Source organism: Cetorhinus maximus, chromosome 12 (assembly GCF_964194155.1).
Source record: "Cetorhinus maximus chromosome 12, sCetMax3.hap1.1, whole genome shotgun sequence".
Taxonomy (NCBI): domain Eukaryota; kingdom Metazoa; phylum Chordata; class Chondrichthyes; order Lamniformes; family Cetorhinidae; genus Cetorhinus; species Cetorhinus maximus.
In genome coordinates, this window is record NC_135890.1 from 106,848,939 (window position 1) to 106,874,375 (window position 25,437).

At 41.6% G+C, this 25,437-nt stretch overlaps 1 protein-coding gene across 1 annotated transcript in view; it reads left to right on the forward strand.

Annotated features, from left to right (window-relative positions):
* The window catches only part of pole (polymerase (DNA directed), epsilon), a 144,691-nt gene that overhangs the window by 61,103 nt on the left and 58,151 nt on the right, over nt 1–25,437 (forward strand). Inside the window, exons 26-34 of the mRNA XM_078554304.1 lie at nt 4,280–4,494; nt 6,689–6,791; nt 7,845–7,925; nt 9,218–9,340; nt 9,707–9,925; nt 16,402–16,608; nt 20,799–20,942; nt 21,314–21,454; nt 23,047–23,200. Of these exons, the coding sequence (XP_078410430.1) occupies nt 4,280–4,494; nt 6,689–6,791; nt 7,845–7,925; nt 9,218–9,340; nt 9,707–9,925; nt 16,402–16,608; nt 20,799–20,942; nt 21,314–21,454; nt 23,047–23,200 (1,387 nt within the window). The remainder of the gene's footprint in view (nt 1–4,279; nt 4,495–6,688; nt 6,792–7,844; nt 7,926–9,217; nt 9,341–9,706; nt 9,926–16,401; nt 16,609–20,798; nt 20,943–21,313; nt 21,455–23,046; nt 23,201–25,437) is intronic.

Consider the following 25,437-nt stretch of genomic DNA (forward strand, 5'->3'; position numbering starts at 1 on the left):
TTTATAATTCTTTCTTCCCAGTATTACTGCTAGATCTCGTTAACATTTGCTAATGATTGCAGGATCTTGTTAAACTGCTACTAATGGCTGCAGGATCTTAACAGCCACTAATGGCTGTTTATTCTAATAACTTATTCACCTAGTGAGTTTCTTTGACCACCTCAGTGAGACAATACATAAAGAGCAGATGTTATCTTGTCTTTGGGCTTGAACCCCTCCGCCCTGTCTGGAATTGAATTCCGTTTATTGTCAAGTATCCCATCATGCCCCTTGAGTCCACACTAAGGTTATTAATGTATATACTGTATATATTTTAATAGCAATCCTAACTGTCCCAAAATGCATACATGCCATTTTGTCAGTGGTGTGCAGATGTTACCATAGAAACTTAAAAACTAATGGCTTTAAAGGATGAATGTTTTTTTCTGCTATTGGGAAGCTGCACTAAAGGGTAAATTCCAACAGAAGCTTGCAATTATGTAGCGCCACAAAAAATATTCTAACATGTTTCACAGAAACGTAATAGCATGAAATTAGCTGCTGAGCCAAAGCAGGATATATAGGGAGGGGTTAGGGAGGTAATTCGAGCTTGTGGCTCAAATGGCTGAAGGCAAATGCCCAGTGTTGGAGGAATGGGCATTTCTAGGGAAGGTTGTAGAAGGAGGAGGATGAAAATTTAAAATTGTCGGTACTGAGGTGCTGGGACTTAATGAAGGTCAGCAGATAGATGAGTGAAACTTGGTGTAGGATAGAGTGGGCGGCAGAAATGTAGATGAGCTGAGGTTTATGCAGAGTGGCAATGGGAGGCCTGATTGGAGAGCATTGGAATAGCGTGGTGACAAAGGCATGGATAAGAGTTTCAGCAGTCGATGGACTGAGCAGGTGCGGAAGCAAGCATTTTAACACAGGTGGCAGTAGACGGGCTTTGTGATGGACAGGATATGAAGTTGGAAAAAGCACAGGGTTAAATAGAATGCTGAGGTTGAGAGAAATTTGGTTAAAGCTAAGGCAAGGGCCAGGGATGGAGAATAAATAAATGATATGGTTGTGGCATTTATGGCGAAGCATATTTCTTCTATTTTCCCAACGTTTAACCAGACAAAATAGTGGCTTAGGCAAGACTGAATGCCTGACAGCTCAGATGAATTGGAGAGGCGGAAAGATGGAGCTGAGTATGTGTGCATTCACCCTGTACCTTTGGCTGACATCACTAAAGGATAGCATTAAAAGGGGCTGGTCACATATTGATCTTTGGTGTCACTAGAAGTTTTATAGTACAGGAATGGGATGAAGAACCATTACTAGAGATGCTTTGGTTGTATTTGGATAGGGAAGAGTGGAACCAAGTGAGGGTAGTCCTACTGAGCTGGGCAACAGAGGAAAGACGTTGGAAGTCAATGGTATGGTCGACCATGTCATAGGCTGCAGAGAGGTTGAGTTGAGCAAGGAAGAAAAGTGCACCACATTCACGGTCCCAGAGGATGTAATTTCTGACTTTTTGATTAGGACTGTTTTGATGCTGTGGCGGGGCAGAAACCTGATTGACAGATTTAAACGTGCAATTGCCGGGAAGTTGTGCACAGATTTGGGAAGCAACAACACATTCAGGAGAATTTGGGACGGGTGGTATAGTAAAATCTTGATGAGTCGAATCCCAGGGGATCCACCTCCAAATTAGAGTTAAGCGGAGCTTTGTAGTAGCTGTGGAGGCCCAATGTTTCCGTGAATACATCTCTATGTAACCTGACATGCCTAAAAACATGGTCTATGTCAAAAACAGCAGAATCAAATGCCAAATGAAAGTACAGTAAAGTAGTAAACATGTGGAAAAAGTCTTTATTCAATTTGTTCACAACTCACAATGACCTCACCTTGCAAAACGCCAGGTTTTGCATTGAAAAAGGCCTGGGAAAAACTCCTTAATCTTTTTCTGCTTGGCGTGCTGTTTTCAGACATGCACAATACAGTTTGCCATATCATCATGCAGTCAAACGTGTTTTCGTGCTCCAGCACAGAATCCCAGAGCATCTTTGCACTACCCGCTAGGGAAACAGGCAGGTGATCAGCAGGAATTCATGAGACTCTTCAGGGTCATTGGGCTTCTCGGTTGAAGGACGTACTGCATCTACAATGACATCACCTGTCTGTTCCGTTGTGCATTGTATTGCACCATCCACCTCCGTGGTTGTCTCTGCTAGAATTACCATGCTGGCCTCCAGCAGCTGAGTGAACAGTGCCTCTTCTTCAAGCTGCTTGGCCGTACCCTGCTCCTCCTCATTCTTGATGTCTTGTGCAGTCATAACCTGTTTGTACGCAGCATGGTGGAAGTAGTTGGCAATTGTGGGTTCTGTCACCATTTTCCATGCCCCATTCATCATGAACTTGGTCTTCATTACAGTTGGATTGTACCCCTGCTTCTTATCAATGGCCTCCATAACCTGAGAGATCAGTTGCTGTTGGTAGTGGGTTTTTGGGTTCTAAATCACCCCCGACCCGTTAGCTGGAGCTTGGCAATGGCGTTAGGAGGCAAGAGCAACAGTTTCACATTCTTCAGGCCAGCAATGTCTGGGTGTGTGGGGCAGTTGTCTGTAATGATGACAATCTTCCTTTTCTTTTGTTGATATGTTTTGTCAACTTTCCTGATCCACACCTCCAAGGTGCTGGGGATCATCCAGGTGGCCTTGTTAGGCTCATACCTCTCATTTGTGTGAAAGGCACAGCAAGCTCCCTTTCCTCGTCATGCTAGCTGAGAAATCTACCAGTGGGTTCTCTACTACAGCTTACTACAAGCCTACTTTCACTGGTCAATATACACGTTGGGCTTCCTACAGTTCGACAAGATTGGCCTTATTAGCAGCCTCGTAAATAGGTCCTGAGCCATTTGCTCGCCATGCAAGCTTGATGCTGATATGGGCCACATCAAAGCTACCCTGCGGGATAATCGTTACCCTCGTCAGATCTTTGCCTGCTGTATATCGTGCAAACGCATGAATGGGCCTAAGGCCTCCACTTTCAGCCTTGAAAAGTGCCCAGTCTACCTCAGATTACCCTGGAAGGGTAAAAATTTGAGCAACAGGTGAAGCTAGCCGTTGCACTCTGTCACTATGCAGTAGCAACATGGGTGGTGTTCTCCACTAACAGGATGCTGCCGTATAGCCAAAAAGATGCTCTGCCTATCTCACAAATGAGTAATGTGGTATATGAATTTCAGTGCTGGTGTGATACCAGGCATAAAGGCCGTGCGTCTCAGTGATTGGCGAATCGTATCAAACAGCATGTCCCTTCGGCTGTTCACAACAAAGTGCTGACTGCACCCAGCCAGCCCGTGTTCACAAAACTTGAAACATAGTGTCCAACATTAGATGTGGTTCCACAATTGGACAACACTTGCTAAACAATCCTAATTGCTAAGAATTACACTGTAAACCAATTTAAGATTATCAGTTGGCCTTGCAGTATGGCTCACTTATGCTAGAAGCCACATATATTCACACAAGGCCCTGCCCTTTGCAGACAGAAGGAGCATGTACTGTGCCTTTTCCAACGAAACAAAAACTTGGGGAACAGCCATTTCCTGGTTCATTCCTCATGGCAATGCCTTGATCAGTCAGAATCGACCTGCCTGGTTTGAATTTCAACAAAGGCTTGGCAGTTAACAGTTCTCTGCTGCATTCTCCATGGCAACATCTCTGCCAGAGTCCACTTGCCAAGTAATCTGCACTCTCCTCATGCAGTGTAAATTGTTGTTCCCTTTACTGTTGGTTTATCCTGCAAGATGAAAAGTGCTGGATGAAAAGCTTTGATAGCATGTCTCTCTTTTTTTCAGCAATACTCAAATTCTGTACTACCAAACAACTTTTAAACAAAAAACCCCTAGTTTACGTGGCCATCCGGCAAGTTTAGACAAGCTCAGCTAATCCTGAGTTACCAATGCAGTTTCGGCTTATTACAGGCATTGTTTTATGAGATTTGATTTTCTGCCAGCAGGAATGGTTGATAATATCGACATAACCGAAATTTTGTGTCATCCAAGATTGAATCATCGTCATTTCATTGTAATTTGCAAGGACACCGGAGTCAAGAACCAATTTTTTAAACTTTGGAATCATGCCTGCTGTTTTGGAACCGAGGGGTTCAGTACCTGAGGAGAGTGGACCAGTTATAAGAGAGTTCATTCTTTTCCAAATGGAAGTGTGAATGTTGAAAGATGTGCTTAACCTGTGAAAGTAGCTTCTTGTGGGTGATTTGAGCAGGCTTCTCTCCTTATTTCAATTTATAGGCAGCTAACATGCCTGACTCGGAACTGTTTGAATTGATCTCTGAGAATCGATCGATGTCCCGTAAATTAGAGGATTATGGAGAACAAAAGTCTACCTCAATAAGCACGGCCAAAAGGCTCGCCGAATTTCTTGGGGATCAAATGGTGAAGGATGCAGGGCTGAGCTGCCGTTTTGTCATCTCCAAGAAACCAGAGGGGTCCCCAGTTACTGAAAGGTAAGAGAAGCCAAACATAGGGATGTCCCTTTATAAATGGGGTAAAATCCTTGGCTTTCTTGTGATAATTATTTGTATATTGGAATAAAGCACGAAGCTATCAAAGTGAGAAATATAAAATGCTCAAATCGGAGTGAATATCTACAATCATGAATGGAGAAAAAATTAGAGATTTACGAAACTATTAAAATGGATCATATATCAGGTACTATAGGAGTGTAATTTGTACCCAATTATCTCTGATTTTGTGCTTCTGCCAGAGGAAACTAAAATTCTAAATTCAGATATGTAATGTTTTGCTCCTGTCTTCAAGCTTCAGCTTGACTCAGTTAGTAGCACTCACCCCTCTGAGTCAGAAGGTGATAGATTTGAACTGTAGACTTGAGCATGTAAGACTGACACTGACATTTCAGTGCTGCATTTTCAGAGATATTGGCCGGGATTTTCCAGCCCCGTCATGGGCGGGACCGGCCGCGGGCGAGGCGGCACCCAGCCAGAAGCCCATTGACTTGCGGCAGGACCAGAAGATCCCAGCAGTGGGTGGGTGTGGAAAATCCTGCCCATCATCTTTTGGCTAATATATTAAATGAGGGCTTGTCTTGGCATAAAATATCACATAGCACTATAAAGAAGAACAGGGTGTCTTGGCCAGCATTCCTTCCTTAAGTTAACAAATGTCACCTCAATAAGCATGGCCAAAGAGAGAGAAATTGGGGAATTACAGACCCCTTAGCCTTACACCAGCAGTAGGGAAAATGCTGGAATCTGTTAGAAAGATAAATGGACACTTGGATAATAATGATGTGATTGGGCATAGTCAACATGGATTCATGAATGGGAAATCATGTTTGACGAATCTGTTGGAAGAATTGATAAAGGGGAGCCAGTGGACATAGTATACTTGGATTTTCAGAAGGCTTTCGATAAAATTCTCAACAGGAGGTTGGCTAGCAAAATTAAAGCACATGGGATAGGAGATAATATACTGGCATGAATTAAGGATTGATTAACAGGCAGAAAACAGAGTAGGAATAAACTGGTCAATCTCGTGTTGGCAGGCTGTGACTAGTGAGGTACCACAAGGATCAGTACTTGGGCCCCTGCTCTTCAACATATATATCATTGATTTAGATGTGGGGACCAAAAGTAATATTTCCAAGTTCATGAATGACACGAAGCTAGGTGGGAATGTGTGTTGAGGAAGATGCAGTCTGGCTTCAAGGGGATTTGGACAGACTGGGTGAGTGGGCAAGAACATGGCAGATGGAATATAATGTGGAAAAATGTGAGGTTGTTCACTTTGGTAGGAGGAATGGGTGTGCAGAGTATTTCTTAAATTGTGAGATTAGAAAGTGTAGATGTACAAAAGGGCCTGGGTGTCCTTGTCAATAAGTCACTGAAAGCTAACATGCAGGTGCAGCAAACAATTAGGAAGGCTAATGGAATGTTAGCCTTTATTGCAAGAGGATTTGAGTACAGGAGTAGCAAAGTCTTGTTTCAGTTTTACAGAACCTTGGTTAGATGGCACCTGGAGTACTGTGTGCAGTTTTGGTCCCCCTACCTTAGGAAGGATATTATTGCCACAGAGAGTGCCAAAAAGGTTCACCAGCCTTGTTCCCAGGATGACGTGACTGTCCTGTGAAGAGAGGAAACTGGCTCTCTGGAGCTTTGAAGACTGAGAGGTGATCTCATTGAAACCTGCAAAGTACCAAAAGGGTTAGACAGGGTAGATGCAGGTAAGATGTTTTCCCCTGGTTGGGGAGTCTAGAATCGGGGCGCACAATTTCAAAATAAGGGGGAAGCCACTTCGGGCTGAGATGAGGAGAAATTTTTTACTCAAAGTTGTGGATCTTTGGAATTCACTACCCCACAGGGCTGTAGAAGCTCAGTCATTGAATATGTTTAAAGCAGAGATTGACAGATTTCTAAATATCAATGACATAAAGGGTTATGAGGATAGTGCGAGAAAAAGGAATTGAAGTGGATAATCAGCCATGATCGTACTGAATGGTGAAGCGGACTCGATGGGCTGAATGGCCTACTCCTGCTCCAATGTTTTTTAGTTAAAATCACCAAAAGAAATCATTCACTTGTTGTTGGATCAGTGGACAGTAATCCATTGGTTGTAAATTGCTGTGGGACATTTTTAGAATGTGAAAGACACAATATAAGTGCAACTCTTACTCTCTTGCAGAGCCATTCCGCTGGCCATTTTCCAGGCAGAACCGAGTGTTAAAAAGCACTATCTAAGGAAATGGTTGAAGAGTCCTTCCTTACAGGATTTGGACATTCGATTAGTAAGTTTCACTGGAGAAAGCTTTCTTCCTTATCAGATCCATTTTAGGCATTTGCTTGGAGCTTTGAATTTTGAGTTTTTATTCTAAGTATTCAGTAACTGTCAAGTAATTATTAGATACGGTTGGCTTTAAACATGCTGAATTCAGTATCTAAAGTTATGGCATATTCAAGTTTGCACATGATAGATACCAAACTAGGAAATATGGCAAATTGTCACAAAGAGAACAGAAATTAAAAAAGGCATAGATTAAGTAAGCGGGAGGAATGATGGCAAATTGATCAGTCTTTCAAAGTGTGAGGTAACTCACCATGATTAAGAATGGCTGATGGGAATCCAATCTAAATGAGGAAATGCCTTTGGGGTGCAGTGCATACATGCCATTAAAAGCTAACTTGCAGGCACTAAAAGGACGAAAGTGGTACTAGAGTTTTGGCATAAAATATGGAATATAAAAACAAGGAAAGCATTGGTACAGTTATACAGGGTACTGGTTAATCTTTATTTAAGTACTGTGGCCACTCGCATTGCTATAGATATATTAGCCTTGGTGGATATCCAGTGACAGGTTGCCAGAATGGTACCTGTGATGAAGGGATTTGCCTGTGATAAGGAAGTGATTAAATTTGCTGAACATGAGTAGGTTAAGAGGCAAGCTAAGTTTGAAATCATTAGAAGAATTGACAAAGGACCAACTGCTTCTCTATCAGTGTAATCCAGAATAATATGATGCAATAAAACTAGAATGAAGAGAGTCTGATCAAACAATGGGGATGAAAATTTGAAAGCACTGTCCCAGAAAGCTATAGGTTGCCAATTTAAATGTTCAAAAGGGTGATGGATGCTTGGAAAGTACACGTATTAAAGAGAAATGGAGAAAGGATGGAAAATTGGGATTATTTATGATAACACTGTCATGGCAAACAAAATGGAAGAGGAAGCTCCTGTTAAGAGAATTCTGCACAAAAAATGGGAAGGAGTATAAATCCAATTCTCTCACCCCAATTTGTCAATAGAGCCCACCTACATTACAATACAAATCTGTTCCTTCTAGATTCTGGACTGGGATTATTACATTGAGCGACTTGGCAGCGCCATCCAGAAGATTATCACCATCCCTGCAGCTCTTCAGCAGGTTAATACTTTTCATTCTACTGTTTTAGTTTCAAATTACTTGAAATTCTACATTTCTATAGGTTTAAAAATTAACGTTTAAAGTTTGTGATGGTTAGAACTAGTGACAACAGAGGGAGGGAGACAAGTTCTTTAGCAGCTCAGTGCTTATTTAATAATGCTGTTAATGGTAAAATACTCAATATGTAGATCCCAAACCTTGACTAGCTTTTATTAGAAATGTATTAAATTGAAGTCAGCTACTTCTGTTTGTCCTTGTAAGCTACAATGAATCAGCACTCACAGCAGACTATGTCTTATGCAACTTATGAGTAATATTTAGTGACAGGTACAGTGTATTGCAATCATAAGTTAGAGAGGCCTTTCACCTATTGAGAGCTGTGTTCTACTCTAGTCAAGACAAATGAATTAAAATTCTCCCCTCTCTCTCGGTAATAAAAGGTCAACTTGAGATGTTTGAGTAGCATCAACACAAAGTGGGGGTGACCTGGAAGTTCAGTGCCAATTTCCCTTCCTTTGATGCATTAACATACTCACTCAAACCACAAGATGGCTGCCACGCAAAAAAAGTCAGATTCAAGCAATATGTGATGCAAGTCTAGGCTGAGGCATGTTGATTAAGCTTTGTGGACTCTGCATATAGTTGAGCCATACCTGTGTGAGAAGTGCTTGATGCTAGCACCAGGTGGCCAAAATAGAAATTGTTCCATTTCCTCAACATTAATGCCTGATGTTGATCACAAAAACAGCAGTAAGATATTTCACAAGTTCACCGTAGTTTTACTGTCCAATGAAAGTGTAGCATTCTGTTAGAGCAAAGATTTTTTTTCTCTACTGGAGTTGATTAGAGTTTTTTGAGGATGTAATTAGTTGGGTAGATAAAAGGGGAACCAGTAGATATAGTATACCTGGATTTCCAAAAAGCATTCAATAAGGTGTCACATAAAAGGCTAATGGGCAAGATAAGGGCTCATGGAGTTGGGGGTGGTTTTTTTTGCATGAGGTAGAGGATTGGTTAATGGATAGAAAGCAGAGAGTGGACATAAACAGGGTTTTTTCAAATTGGTAGGCAGTGAATAGTGGAGTGCCACAAGGATCAGTGCTGGGACCTCAGCTATTTGCAATCTATATTAATGACTTAGATGAAGAGACAGTGAATAATGTATCAAATTTTGCTGATGATACCAAGCTAGGTGGGAAGGTAAGCTGTAGGGAGCATCTCTCTCTTTTTCAGCAATACTCAAGATCATACCTTTGTTCAGTTTGTGATAAATGGGAATCATTCCCTTCCAGGTGAAGAATCCAGTTCCACGAGTCCGACATCCTGACTGGCTTCACAAGAAACTGTTAGAAAAGAATGATGTTTACAAACAAAAGAAAATTAATGAGCTCTTCACTAATACTGGAGTCCGACAGGTATGTATTCTCCAGTTAATGTTGTGAGTTAATAGTGAAGAGAATTTAGCTGGTGCTTTAAAAATGCAAATATGGTCCCTTGTTCAATTACTACCCTCTTTGTGTCTCAATGGTGGTAGTCCTGATATATATCTTCAGTACTTTGTGTTCATTTAAGATTCCTTGTCTTTCTTTTCATCACTTAAGAGCTATTTTTGAAAACAACTTTTTTTTAAAAAAGCACATTAAGAAGTTAAATGCCTTGAAGCTGGAATTATTTATTTCAGATTCAAAGGGACTGGTTGGTGTATGTTTCTCTAGGTTGAGGACATGAAGGAGCTGGAACAAGTTTTAAAATTTGTCCTGAATATTGTCTGTATGTTTCAGGTGACATCCAATCAGCGTATGACAAATGACCAACAATCAGAGATTGGTGATCTGGAAGATTTTGGTGTCTCCAAACATAGGGTACAGCCAGCTATCCCCATTAGCACAAAGAGAAGGCGTGGAATGAATGAAGAGAGCCAGGAGGTATCTCAAGACCTGGAATTAACCCAATCTTGGAGAGAGATATTGGGACCTCCACCACCACTGGGAACTACAAAGGTAACCCATAACTGGAATGCTTAAATTAAATGGACTCCCCTTTCATTCAATTACTTTTGAATTTATTTTGATTTCAGTTTCACAAGTCAAAAACACTGAGCAGTAACATTAGTAGGCTGTAAAATAAAGGCTACCAACTGATTTGAAAGGATGCAAAACAACATTGTGTTAGCTCAGTAGTAGCACACTTGCCTAAGTCAAAAGTACACACTCCACTCTAGAAAGATGAGCATATAATCTAGCCTTACTTTTCATGTAATACCAAGGGGGTGCCGTGTTGTTGGAGGAACTGTCTTTCCTCTAAAATGCTCAACTAAGACCTTGTCTGCTCTGAAGTGAAGTAAAAAACAATCCATGGTACTATTTGGAGAAGATCAGGGCAGTATTTCTGGTGCCCTGGTCAACATCCATCCCACAACCAACACCACAAAAACATATTGTCTGGACATCAATCTGAATGTTATTTTGTGACCTTGGCCGGAATCTTCTGGTTGGCGTGTGGGGGCGGGCCCCACTTGCCGACGCGTAAAATGACACACGGAGATGTTGGGCATGCGTCCGGATGTCACCGCCCGTCATTCAGATCTTCAGTTCGGCAGGCGCGCACCAGAGTCGGCTGCGCACCCGCCAAACTGTCAAAGGCCATTTTAATACCAATTAAAAGAATTAACATAGCTGCCCCATCCAACCTTAAGGTTGGCAGGCAGACGAAGAGCCCAGGCGGCCTTCGCATTTATCATGAAACTCATCCACAGGCAGGATGAGATTTCATGAAGGCTTTATAAATCAAATGAAAATTTTTATTAAAAATCAGTGATATGTCCCAGCTCATGTGACACTCACTCGAGGGGACATTTCTGAATAATTTTTTTTTCTTTATTTCAAATAATAGTAATCAAACTAATCTCCCAGCTCTGTGCCTCAGGGAGATTTATGCGCTCCTTAGTGCACATGAAAGAAAGAACACAGGCCCTGATTCAGCCACCTCTCTTACCCCCCACCCCCTGCTGCCCACACAGGAAGCGCTCAGCGCTTCCAGGTGCGCATAACGCTCTCCCGCTCAGCCCCCCCCCCCCCCCCCCGACGGGGAGAAAATTCTCCCCCTTGTGTGTGAAATTAATGCCTAAATTACAATCATAACTACACAAGTACTTCATTGGCTATGAAGTGATTTGGAATATCTTGAGGGTATCAAAATTTTTTTTTCTTTCTAAAGGTTATAAAGTCTACGCTGTTGCATGCAATGAAAGCAGAATGATTTTGATAATAGGCATTTGTTTGTAGCATTTGTATCAAATCTGTCAAAGTACCTACAAACAAATGAGTGAAATCTCCCTAATTGATCTAAGGCATTTAGCAAATCCATCATCTAAATCTTGAGATTAAAATCCAGTTTGCCATATTTCTCAAGTACCTCTTTTCCTATATAAGGTATGTAGAGCTCTTTTTGCTGGCACTGGGTATTTTGTGAATTGTGCCTTCATTCATGCAGGAGCAGTTGTGTCTTGCACACTTGGAAAAACAGAATTTAATCAATAAACAAAGTTGTCTTTGCCGTTTGGCCTGTTTCTCTTCACCTACAACTTTAATATTTGCGAATAATGATGCTATCACATTTTTCAGATATAATAGATCCGTGGTGCATCCACACACCTACTGGTCTATATGCTGACTGCGTGGACATTTATGTAACTACTATTCCTGAGTTTTCTCAAAAGCCAGCTTGTAGCTATTCCTAAAGTTGTGTTAAAATAATAATCCTAATGAGTTGTTGTAAATTATAGTAGATCACCAAACCTCCCTCTGTTTTACCCATCTTAAAACTACTTGTATGCTGCTTTCTTGCAACACCAATGACTTGTGACCCTTGGCAGATATTCTATTCCATCTGTTCTTGGCCTTTGTTCATAGCCCAGTTGCCACTGCAGTTTCATTAGAACTGGAGTGTGATGCTTTTCCTCCTCTCCATTGCAAGCAATGCTGTTAGGAGATGAGGCATTTCTAAAATCCATAGCACAATTGAGAGGACCATTTAGCAGTTCGTCATTGCAACATGGCTGAAACCAGGCACTTACCATCTCAAGCCAAGGGCACCAACCTGCATGTTGGAGACTTCAGGTGAATAGTCCTCGAGAATTTATGGCTCTTGAGAGCAAATAAATTGAGTAGTATTGTCCTAATGATGAGGAATTTAAAACCTTTCAGGAATTCGGATTTTGTAAGGGCTGAAATGCCAATCAAATTAGTTTAAGGCGAATCAATCATTTGTGACTTTTTTCATAGGGGCTTCCATGATATCCCTTTTCACCAGGGTTAGTCTTAAACTTTGAACAGGTGCGCATCAGGAAATGCTCAGGAAGTTTCTGTTGACTGTGTCAACAACTGCATAGATGGAAATATTTGAGTCTTGGGGGTGGAGTGGAGGGCGGTGTTGGTGCAAAGAGGCAGGGGAGCTGCAAATGAAGTTTAAATCAGTGTTCCTTTTCATAAGCATCAAATTGTCCATACTGACAGATGCTATTGTTTGGATTTAGGATTCATCCACCAATGAGGCCTTTCTAACAGGCCAACCAGTGAATAAAATCAGGATTGAGTTACCCGGTTTGGAACACTGAATTGCCAAGGCTGTAGGTTACATACATCTGCATTAGTGGGTCTTCTAGTAAATTTGGGTCAGGTTAGAGTGAACTTTATTATACTATAATTTGATGTCAGAGAATTAGTCTCCAGAATTGTTTTCCCTCACTTTGAACAGGATTAATTTTTGCCAGCATTTTCCAACCCCGGCATGGCGGTTGCCACCGTGGTGGATGCAACGAGCCAGCCAAAAGCCCATTGATTTCGGCAGGACTGGAAGATCCCGCTGGTGGGTGGGGCCGGAAAGTCCTGTCCATATCTCAGAAAATATTAAAAACTTGATGAGCATTCTTTCATAGTTCCTCACCTGTGTGAATTCCAATTAGCACAATTGTGCGCCAAAAACTAATATTTGAGTGAGACAGGTTGGAGCCTATGTATGAATGAGCCTTGGGGCTTGCATGGAAAGTTTTAATCATTGTTCCCAGGGAGAACCTGTATATATTGTGTAATAAATTTGAAGCTCCTATAGACTCTGTTCAGTAATTTGAAACTGTTACCAATATGGAGTCAGCTTTAATTTTAGTTAAGCTTAAGTGAAATTTAATGCATTTCAGTATTCAAGCAGCAATTGTCCTTTAAGCAAAAGACATGACCCATTTATTTTTCTCCTGCCCACACGTGCGTCTAGAGCTGTCTGGTGTTCCTCCTGACCCTTCTACACTGAGAATGGCTCAAACCCACCAGGATATTATACTGTGGGGAAAATCAGAACTGTGGAGACATCGATACAGCAAGTTCTGTGTTCAGACACAGGCCTTGTGCCTACTTTATCTGCATTTTAGCCTTGGCACAAGCTTTTTCTGTGCTTATTTTCTTTCCATTGTTGATAATGCAATACAGGACCTTGAGGACAACACAACTTTCAACTGTACTGATTTTAACATACTTCTTACTATTTTTAACATGAGAAATAAATCTAAGGAAACCTATAGATGCAGAACCTTGATGTTAAATTGCAATCTAGCAAAACTCTGCTGAAAAATAGTAAAAAAGCATTATATTTGATTATATATCAACAAATATGAAAAGTGCTCAGCACATTCTTGCGGACAGAAGAACTAAGAGATAATGTTGTAGGTGCTGTTTATCCTTTCTGTTCGACAATAACTACACTTTGTAATAACAAGGACACTTGTGATCATACACTATCCTTTTCTTTCATTCCTTCATGGGATGTGTGTATTGCTGACAAGGTCAGCATTTGTTTCCCATCCCTAATTGCAATTAGGTGGTGAGCCGCCTTTTTGAACCACTGCACTCCATGTGGTGCAAGTACACCCGCAGTGCTGTTAGCAAGGGAGTTTGAGGATTTTGATCAAGTGACTGTGAAGAAACGGTGATTTAGTTCTAAGCCAAGATGTTGTGACTTGCTGGGGAACTTGCAGATGGTGGTGTTCCCATGCGTCTGCTGCACTTGTCCTTGTAGGTGGTAGAGGTTACAAATTTAAAAAGTGTTGTTGAAAGAGGCTTGGCGAGTTGCTTTAGTGCATGTTGTAGACAGTGCACACTGCTGCCACTCTGCGTCGGTGGTGGAGGAAGTGAATGTTGAAGGTGGTGGATGGGGTGCCGATCAAGCAAACTGCTGTGTACTGGATGATGTTGAGCTTCTTGAGTGTTATTGTAGCTGCACTCATCCAGGCAAGTGGAGGGTACTCTATCACACTCCTAACTTGTGCCTTATAGATGATGGGCAGACTTTGGGGAGACAGGAAGTAAGTTACACACGGCAGAATTCCCAGCTTCGGAGCTGCTTTCGTAGCTACAGTATATATGGCTGGTTCAGTTTGGCTTCTGGTTAATTGTAACCTCCAGGATGTTGATAGTGGGGGATTCAGCGATGGTAATGATATTGAATGTCAAGGGGAGGTGGTTAGATTCCCTCTTGTTAGAGATGTTCATTGCCTGGCACTTGGATGGTGCAAATGTTACTTGCCACTTCAGGCCCAAACCTGAATGTTATCCAGGATTTGCTGCATACAGATATAGACTGCTTCAGTATCTGAGGAGTAACGAATGGTGCTGAACATTGATCAATCATGATCAGAGTCAGGAAGCCATGGATTTTTACTGAACAGCCATTCTAACAATGTTCATGGCTATTTAATACTTGGAATGCCTATATCCTCATATGTTCATATCCTTACAGTAACCATATGTTCGATCTTCATGGGCAAAATTTTTATCTCGGTTGGTGGGAATGTGCCCGACCCGCTGAAGCATAAAATGACACAGTTGATGTCAGGTGAGCATCCTGATGCCAATGTGCAGTCACGTGATATTTCGTTCAGTGGGCGTGCACCAGAGTCAGCAGCGCGCCCACCGACAATTAAAAGGCCTGTTAAGGCCATTATTGCCTTGACATTTTTTGCTGCCTGTCCAACCTTATGGTTGGCGGGCAGACGAAAAGGCCAAGCGGCCTTTGCACTTTTTAGGAAACCTCATCCATGGGTGGAATGAGGTTTCCTAAAGCAAATAAAAATAAACTAAAAAATTTAAAATTCAATTAATAACATGTCCCTGCTCATTTGACAGAGTCACACAAGGGGGAAGTGTTTTGTTACCTTATTTATGTCTTTATTATCTTTTTTGAAAATGCTTCATCTCCCTGAGGCAACTCTGTGCCTCAGCGAGCTTATGAAGTGTGCACTCGCACGCATGCGTGAAGTTCGCACCCATCCCACTCACACTCTTTCTTCCCCCCACCCTAAGCACAGGCAGCGCTAAGCACTGCTGCTTGCATTTCAGGCTGGGCAGGCCTTAATTGGCCCGCCAGCGTGAAATTACCTTCCGGCCCCGATCACAGGTGGCAGTCGGCTTCCCACCGAGCCCGCCCGACAAGGGCAAGATCCTGCCCCAAAATCTGCATGCTTTTTCTTTGTTAGGAGATGTTATATGTAACAGATATTTGATATTATACTTTCTGGAAAATTCTCTACATCGTTCAGTTGCAGCTCCCATTAACTGTTTGTTACTGTTGATTTGTGTTTCTAAGCATTGTTATTTTAAGATCTGAGATTAGTGTGAGGCCACCTGTTCTGTGTTAAGCAGGTAGTCCAAAGATCAGGTGGACAGCTCTGGTTTCTATCTTGATGTCTTGGATAAATTCTGTTACACTGTAAAATCAAAGTTATAAATTGTTCTCTTAGTTTTACACTTTCATTGCTAACTGACAGACACTATTTAAACACAGAAAAGTGTTGCCTATTAATTGAATTTTCATTTTTTTCTCCAAACCATATTTCCAGTGTTTCTATTATAAAAAAAGAAAAATGCAGATAGTATTGGAGACCTGAAATAGAAACAGAAAATGCTGGAAATGCTCCAATTAGGCAACATCTGTGGAGAGAAAAAGTGTTCTGGTGAAAAGACATTGATCTAAACGTTAACTCTGTTTCTGTCTCCACAGATGCTGCTGAGTGTTTCCAACATTTTCTGTTTCCATTTTCAATGTTACTGAATGGATTCCCTTTCCCCACATTTGAACTGGAGGTTCATTCACATGGGGGATTCCTTGCTTCAAACAGCCTACTAAGCCATGCACTCTGCTTAAGTCTGTCATCGAAGTACACTAAACATCATCTCACTAGAAGTTCATGATGGGCTGACCCTTAGGTTTGCACAAGATGGGGATTAGTTCATGCTTCATGTTCTAAAGTATGTTTACTCTTGGTTAAAGTTTGAATTTGATTCAGATTGATAAGGCTGCCCAGGACTTCAAATAGGGTTTTGAGGCTATTACATATTTGATGGAAACGAGGAAAAAGGCTGGCAGTACTTTGGGCACTAATAGACTTACTAATTTAAAGCTAACTTTCTAACTTGCATTTTGAAACCAGAGTGAACGGCTAGTGTGGCTGAGATACCATAAGAAGAAATGGGAGCTACAGTCAAAACAGAGGAAGGCCCGCAGAAAGAGGAGAAAGCTTGATGATGGTGCACCTGCACCAGGTAGACCAATTCGAGATGGTCCTGCAACCAGCCTCAGCAGCTTTTTGCGTCGAACTGCCCGCACCATTCTAGATATGCCATGGCAAATTGTACAGGTAAACTTTGTTAAATTGGCAAGATTGGATCTCTGGAACCTATTGGGATGTTACAGTAACTTAAGATTGGTTTTGATTATGGATCAAGAAACAGCTTCCTGAATTAGAACCATAAGAAGGAGGCTACTCAACCCATTGTGTCAGGGGCAGTGCTTCACTAGAGGAACCAAAACTAACCCCATTGTGCTGTGCTCTGCCTGTAATCATGCACTTGTCTTGCTTCAAATGTTTATCCAGTTGCCCCGCAAAAGATCCAGTGGTCTCTGTCTCAACCAGACAATAAACCTGTGTATATAAAAATGTTTGTATCCTCACTGGCTACGGGTGAGGTCCCAGAGGACTGGAGAATGGCCAATGTTGTTCCATTGTTTAAGAAGGGTAGCAGGGATAATCCAGGAAATTACAGGCCGGTGAGCCTTACGTCAGTGGTAGGGAAATTATTGGAGAAGATTCTTTGTGACAGGATTTACTACCATTTGGAAGAAAATGGGCGTATTAGTGAGAGGCAGCATGGTTTTGTGAAGGGAAGGTCGTGTCTCACTAACTTGATCGAGTTTTTCGAGGAAGTGACAAAGATGATCGACAATGGAAGGGCAGTGGATGTTATCTACATGGATTTCAGTAAGGCCTTTGACAAGGTCCCTCATGGCAGACTGGTACAGAAGGTAAAGTCGCACGGGATCAGAGGTGAGCTGGCAAGATAGATACAGAATTGGCTTGGTCATAGAAGACAGAGGGTAGCAGTGGAAGGGTGCTTTTCTGAATGGAGAGCTGTGACTAGTGGTGTTCCGCAGGGATCAGTGCTGGGACCTTTGCTGTTTGTAGTATACGTAAATGATTTGGAGGAAAATGTAATTGGGCTAATTAGTAAGTTTACAGATGACACTAAGGTTGGAGGAGTTGCAGATAGTGAAGAGGATTGTCAAAGGATACAACGAGATATAGATCGGTTGGAGACTTGGGTGGAGAAATGGCAGATGGAGTTTAATCTGGACAAATGCGAAGTTAAGCATTTTGGAAGGTCTAATACAGGTAGGAATTATACAGTAAATGGCAGAACCCTTAAGTCCATCGACAGGCAGAGGGATCTGGGTGTACAGGTCACTGAAAGTGGCAACGCAGGTGGATAAGGTAGTCAGGAAGGCATATGGCATGCTTGCTTTCATCGACAGGGGTATTGAGTATAAAAGCTGGGAAGTCATGCTGCAGCTGTATAGAACCTTGGTTAGGCCACACTTGGAATATTGCGTGCAATTCTGGTCGCCACATTACCAGAAGGATATGGAGGCGTTGGAGAGGGTGCAGAGGAGGTTTACCAAGACGCTGCCTGGTCTGGAGGTTTTTAGCTATGAGGAGAGGTTGGAGAAACTCGGATTGTTCTCACTAGAGCAATGGAGATTGAGGGGCGACTTGATAGAAGTTTACAAAATTATGAGTGGCATGGACAGAGTAGATAGTCAGAAGCTTTTTCCCAGGGTGGAAGAGTCAATTACTAGGGGACATAGATTTAAGGTGAGAGGGGAAAACTATAGAGGAGATGTGCGGGGCAAGTTTTTTACACAGAGGGTAGTGAGTGTCTGGAATTCGCTGCCAGAGGAGGTGGTGGAAGCAGGTACGATAGTGGTGTTTGAGAGGCAGCTTGACAAATACATGAATAGGATGGGAATAGAGGGATACGGACCCCAGAAGTGTAAAATGTTTTAGTTTGACAGGCAATATGATCGGCGCAGGCTTGGAGAGCCGAAGGGCCTGTTCCTGTGCTGTACTTTTCTTTGCTCTTTGTTTCCTAGCCATTCTACTTTATCTCCATGGGAAGAATTTTCCGGTCGGCGGCGGGGCCCACTCACTGACGTGTAAAATGACGCACGGCGACTTCGGGCAGGCGTCCTAATGTCACCGTGTGTCATTTAGATTTTCAGTTCAGTGGGCATACAGCTGAGTTGGCTGCACGCCCGCCGAACTGTCAAAGGCCTATTAAGGCCTGTTAAAAACTAATTAAAACAGTTAAATGAGCTGCCGTTCAACCTTAAGGTTGGCGGGTGGGTGAATAGGCCAGGCGGCCTTTGCATTTTTATGAAACCTCATCCACGGGCGGGATGAGGTTTCATGAAGTGTTTTAAAATTCAATAAAAATTATTAAAACGGTTCATTGACATGTCCCAGCTCATGTGACACTGTCACATGAGGGGACATGTTTTAAAAGTTTTTTTTTCCCTTTATTTAAATGTTAAAACCTTAAACTGACCTCCATGAGGCAGATTTCTGTGCTCTTTCGCAAGCATGCCCCAACTCAGGGAATCCCCCCACCCGCACAGGGAGCGCTCAGCACTTCTGGGTGCGTGTCACGCTGGGCTGGCCTTAGTTGGCCTGACCACGTAAAATGCCGGCGTAGACCCGATCAGGGGCGCCGATTGGGTTTGCGCTCGCTCCCGTCTGCCCCCACGCAACCACCCTGACGGGGGGAAAATTCAGCCCCATGATAATTACTGGAAGACAAGAAAAAGCCTTCCTGTTCATCTATCAAAACTATTCGTATATTAAGAATCCCTAACCCCTATTCAGTAGCAATGGCCCCAGTCTTTCAACCCCCTTCAGATAACTGCACTGGCATCACTGATGAATTTTCACTGTGTTTTGTCTCGCTCTCGCTCTCTCTCTCTCTCGCGCTCTCTCTCTCTCTCTCTCCCCCCCCCCCCCCCGCCACCACCAAAGCCGCAAACTGATCACATTGAATGACACTTGTCCCCTATTCCAGTAACATATATATGTATGTCTTCCTGAAGTCCTTCATAGTACTCTTCATTTGCAAGACTTAATCTTGAAATATGCTGACAACATAAAAGTGAGTTTCTCATGTTCAAAAATATATATATACATACACTATTTCCAACCCTTTTCTAGACTGAACACTCATTCACCCTAACTAAGCTTCCACTTTCTCTCTCTGTGCTGCTACATTTTCTCTTCTACCATATTGAGCCTTCTGAAAATCCAAATGCACTTCATCTACTTGCATCCCCTTAATCTATGCAAGTACCTCATAGATTTGTCAAAATGCAACTTATGTTTAACAAATTTATGGCTGTTTTTGATTATCATATTCCTCCCTTATAAGTTTCAGTTATGCTATAATCTCTTTCTTTATCCACATCTCCTTTCTGTTTTATAGGAATAAATTTGTTTTGTGCACTTGTGCATCAAGGCTGCCTACTTCCACCTCTGTAACATTGTCAGACCCTATCCCTTCCTCAGCCCATCGGTTGAAGCCCTCATCCAGACCTTCGTTACCTGTAGAATTAACTATTCTGACACCCTTCTGCTTGGTTTCTAATCTTCTACACTCCATAAACTTGAGGTCATCCAAAACTCTGCTGTTGACATCCTAATTTACACCCAAGTCCTTTCACTCATCATCCCTGTGCTCACTGACCTACACATGCTTCCAATCAAGCAACACTTAAATTTTAAAATTTTCATACTTCAAATCCATCCATGGCTTTGTCCCTCCTTATCTCTGTAACCCCCTCCATCCCTTTAATTGTTCCACCCATTGGCAGTTATGTTTCCAGCTGCTGTGGCCCAAGTCCTGGAATCTCCTCCTTAAACCTCTCTGTTTCTCTTCTCCTTCAAGACACTCCGGTGTTAGCTTTTGTTTGATAGCCTTTCTGTGAAGCGCCTTGGGTGTTTTATTACTTAAAGACGCTAGATAAATGAGAGTTTTATTGATTTTCACTGTGTTCTCTCTCTCTCTCTCCCCCACCAAAGCCGCAAACTGATCACATTAAATGACACTTGTCTGCCCATTCCAGTAACACATATATATATGTCATCCTGTTGACTGCCTTTCTGTCTAGTTAACTTAGGTCGTCGCTCCTTATTTCTTTTTTGACCATAGGGCCAACTTTATGAAACTCCCTCTCCAACGGTGCTGTGTGGGAGTTCCTTTACCACATGGATTGAGATGGTTCAAAAAGGCAGCTCACCACCACCTTCTAGAGGGCAATTTGGGGTGGATGATAAATACTGGACTTGTCAACAATATCCATGTCCCGTGAAATGAACAAAAAAAGTAAACTGTGATTCTTCGTTGAATCATGTGATGTTGGTATGAAAAGCTCTTGTAATGAAGTCTGCTGTCCTACTGTAGTATGTGAAGTGCCTTAAGTAAATTCAGTCTTTCGATGCTTCAGATTGCAGAAACAAGTCAGCCTGGTTTCTTCAAACTGTGGGCTGTTGTTGGTAATGATTTACATTGCATCAAACTCAACATCCCTCGAGTGTTCTACGTCAATCAGCGCATCCCTAAAGCAGATGATAGTGCTGTTTACAAGAAAGTAAGTATAGCATATTCCCTCCTCATCTTTCTTGGCTTTTCTCCAAACAAATCTTATTTTTCAATATATGGTATCAGACCTATTGTGTAATAAACAACCATTTGAATTGAAGAACTTGAATGCCTGTGGAAGTTAAAGTTGCAAAGTGATGTAGTGATGTATTTTAAAAACAAAGTACTGAAATGACACCGCAGGTTTATCACCATCTGAAGGAATAAAGATGAAATATGCAAGTCTTGGTTATTATGCATTTAACTGCTATTTAATTGGGCAGTTTGAGAAGTAGCTGTTTGCCTACCTGGAAATTTGACATTTTGTATGTTAGCACTACTTTTTTTCCCATTTATTGAAATTTATTTCCATGTTCACAGGTTAACCGTATCCTTCCTCGCTCCAATATTGTTTACAATCTATATGAATATTCTGTGCCAGAAGACATGTACCAGGAGCACATCAATGAGATTAATGCTGACCTCTCTGCTCCAGACATTGAGGGAGTCTATGAAACACAGGTCTGAATAGTTTTTGGTGATGGATGGAATTTATATATAGTAGGCTAGAACTTGAGCTTTTCTCCAAAGCCTAACTATGTAAACCATTGAAGAAAATTGTTATTTTTATCATGTTACTCAAGGTGTTGGGTAGTGAAAAAAAAAATAATTACAGTATTAAAGTGGAAACTGCCAAAAGGAATCTATTTAGCAGATAATTAAAATGCCCCCACCATTTGCTTGCATATATGCTGTCACAATGCCCTAGGTATTGGAATTAAAGACAATAAAATATAAAGAACCTATTCTATTACTATCAAGATTGGTTGCAATGCATTGAGATAACCTCACAAGCATTGCTTTGTCCTATGAGAATTCTGGTGGATAATGGGAATGTGAGTAATGAAGACTCAGCTATATATGTAGAAATTAAGCTTGTTTAATTTTTGCAAGTAAGTTTAACCTTTGTATTTATTCAATCACTTGTTTCGTCTTTCGTTTGATATCACTATTATTTCAGACAAAACCAAACCAATTACCCACAACTATTCAGTTTTTTTTTATGTGTCCTTAGGTTGTGTGGTCTGGAATGCTGCCTATTTTTAAGGAAAACTTCTTGATGTCAGTAAATGTTGTAGAATTAAGCTGTGAAATAATTCAATTCTAATTTATATCTTCAGTAATTATTACCTTCAAAAATATCAATTGTGCAGTTTGGATATTGAAGAGATTTTATTTGCAGACATTTGCAGAGTTGAGTGAGCCTTGCGCCACTTTGACTTATGGAAAGTAAATTTGCAGTTTTTGATTTGAAATTCTGCAAACCATGCATATGACCTATCAAGTGAAAACAGATTAACTGATGCATTAGAAGGGCAGGCAGCATACATGAACACTTGCAGCTTTTATTTTTTATATTGCAAAACCTCAAAACCTGAAATAAAATCAGTAAATGTTGGCAGAATCAGCATTTATAAAGAGAAAGACAGGCTAATAATTCCAAATTGATGTTGCCAGATATGGTATTCAATGTTCTGTATAGTCCAAACAAAAGCACTGAATGTTACATGAACCCTCAAAGGATTGTAAGAATTTGCCTCCATTAACTGCATGTTTACCTCAACAAGACCTTCAATCGAGTATGAAACGAGTGCTCAATAGAGAAACAGCAGTGCACTGTATGCAAGACTGCAAAAGTGGAAATCAGAACAAAGACTTTCTGCAATTGCATCTGGAGTGAGCTTTCCTGGGCTTTTTCCAAGTATTTGGAGGCAGTAGATAGCAATGTGATCTATCATCATGTATGTAGAATGTTGTCATGCAACAAAAAAATTCAATCACTCATGCAGCATCGATTAGATACCTTACCGCTATCCTAGAAAGCCCAGTGCCAAAGGAAGCCAGGTTGGCCCACCATTATCCCAATGCTGTCTCCACTGCTGTGCTATTTACCTTAATCCCATTTACCCATGATCTTCAAAGTTTTTCAAGTATTTACCTAATTTCCTGCTAATTATCACAGTTAATTTGATTTCAACAGTCAGTCATGGTATTGAAAAGAAAAGTTAATTCTGCAATTGATATCCACACTCTTCTTCCTATGCATTCCCTAGGTTCCCTTGCTCTTCCGTGCCCTTGTCCAGCTTGGATGCGTCTGTATGGTCAATAGACAGTTATCGCTCTATCTTGCAGGACGGGAAGCAGACACCTTTGAATTGGAACAGCTGGAAATGCGCTCATTAGCACAGTTTAATTATCTGGAACCAGGTAATTACTTATCCTCAAAAATGCCAGATAATTTAGTAAGTTTTGTAATGTTTCCTCACCTGGAGAGGAGTGGTACAATAGTGTGTGTATGGCTCATTTGTAACTCCTGCACATCTACTATAAATTGGTGCATATTACGTATCTATTGCATCACAAGAGCTGATAGAACCAAAGAAAAGTTACAACACAAGGAGTCCATTCAGCCCATCTTGTCCATGCCAGCCCAAGGACACCCAGGTGCCCTTTCTAATCCCACCTTCCTGCACCCGACCCATAGCCCTGCAGCTTACAGCATTTAAGGTGCAAATCCAGGTACTTTTTAAAAGAGTTTAGAGTTTCTGCCTCTACCACCAACTTGGGCAGCGAATTCCAGACACCCACTACCCTCTGCATAAAAAAGTTCTTCCTCATGTCCCCCCTACACCTTCTGCCACTTATCTTGAATCTATGTCCCCTGGCTCTAGAATTCTCCACCAAGGGAAACAATTTTATCCTGTCCAGTCTTATCTATTCCCCTCAATTTTGTACACCTCAATCAAGTCACCTCTCAGCCTCCTTTGTTCTAAGGAAAATAACCCCAGCCTATCCAATCTCTCCTTGTAGCTACACTTTTCTAACCCTGGCAACATTCTTGTAAACCTCCTCTGCACTCTCTCCAGAGCTATTACATCCTTCCTGTAATGTGGTGACCAGGACTGCACACAATACTCCAGTTGTGGCCTCACCATTGTTTTATACAATTCCAACATTATATCCTTACTTTTATATTCTATACCTCTGCCAATGAAGGAGAGCATTCTATATGCCTGCTTTACAACATTGTCTACTTGAACTGCTGCCTTCAGGGACCTGTGTACTTGTACGCCAAGATCTCTCACTTCATCTACCCCTCTTAGTATATTCCCATTTATTGTGTAATCCCTGTAACTGTATGACCTCCCTAAATGTATGACCTCACACTTCTCTTTGTTAAAATCCATCTGCCACTTTTACTGCCCACTCCACCAACCCATCTATATTGTTTTGGAGATTATGGCTATCCTCTACACTATCCACTACTCAGCCATTCTTTGTGTCATCTGCAAATTTCCCAATCGTGCCCCCCCATGTTCACGTCCAAATCATTAATATATAACACAAACAGCAAGGGTCCCAACCCCGAGCCCTGTGGAACACCACCTGAGACAATTTTCCATTCGCAAGGGCACCCATTGACCATTACCCTTTCTTTCCTATTACAAAGCTAACCTTTTATCCAGTTTGCCACATTACCCTGAATCCTATGGGCTTTTACTTTCCTGACCAATCTGCCATGTGGGACCTTGTCAAATGCCTTGCTAAAATCTATGTACACAACATCCACTGCACTACCTTCATCAACCCTTCTTGTCACTTCCTCAAAGAATTCAATCAAATTTGTGAGGCAAGACCTTCCTTTAACAAATCCATGCTGACCACCCCTGACTAGTCCATGCCTTTCCACATGACAGTTAATCCTATCTCTCAGGATTGATTCTACTAATTCGCTCACCACCAATGTAAGACTAACTGGCCTATAATTGTTTGGCATTTCCTTTGATCCCTTTTTAAACGATGGAACTACGTTTGCATTTCTCCAGTCCTCCGGTACCTCCCTGTATCTAGTGAAAATTGGAAAATCATCCTCAGAGCATCTGCTATCTCCTCCCTGACTTCCTTCAGCAGCCTCGGAAACAATCCATCTGGCCCTGGCGACTTATCAACTTTCAAGGATTTCAACCCTTCAAGTACTTCCTCTCTCTTTATGACTATCCCTTCCAATATCTTGCAGTGTTCCTCCTGGACGACTATATCTACATTCTCCCTTTCCTTTGTAAACACGGAGACAAAATATTCATTCAAGACCCTTCCCACAGCCTCTGCATCTACACACAAGTTTCCATTTTCATCTCTGATAGGTCCCACTTTTTCCTTAACTAACCTTTTAGCATTAATGTATTGGTAAAACATCTTTGGGTAATCTTTAACTTTACTTGCTAATCTTTTTTCATGCCCTCTCTTTGATTTCCCTATTTGCTTCTGGCTCAGAGGCAAGGATGCTACCCACTGCACCACAAGACCTCCTGGAATCAAAGTACTGGTCCATAATCTCTTATGGAGGTTTTATGTAGCTAACTGATTCGTGGAAATTTGAGGAAACCAGTGAATTTAATAAGTCTTGACATATTGAAATGGATTTTCTACAGCCCGAGGAAAAA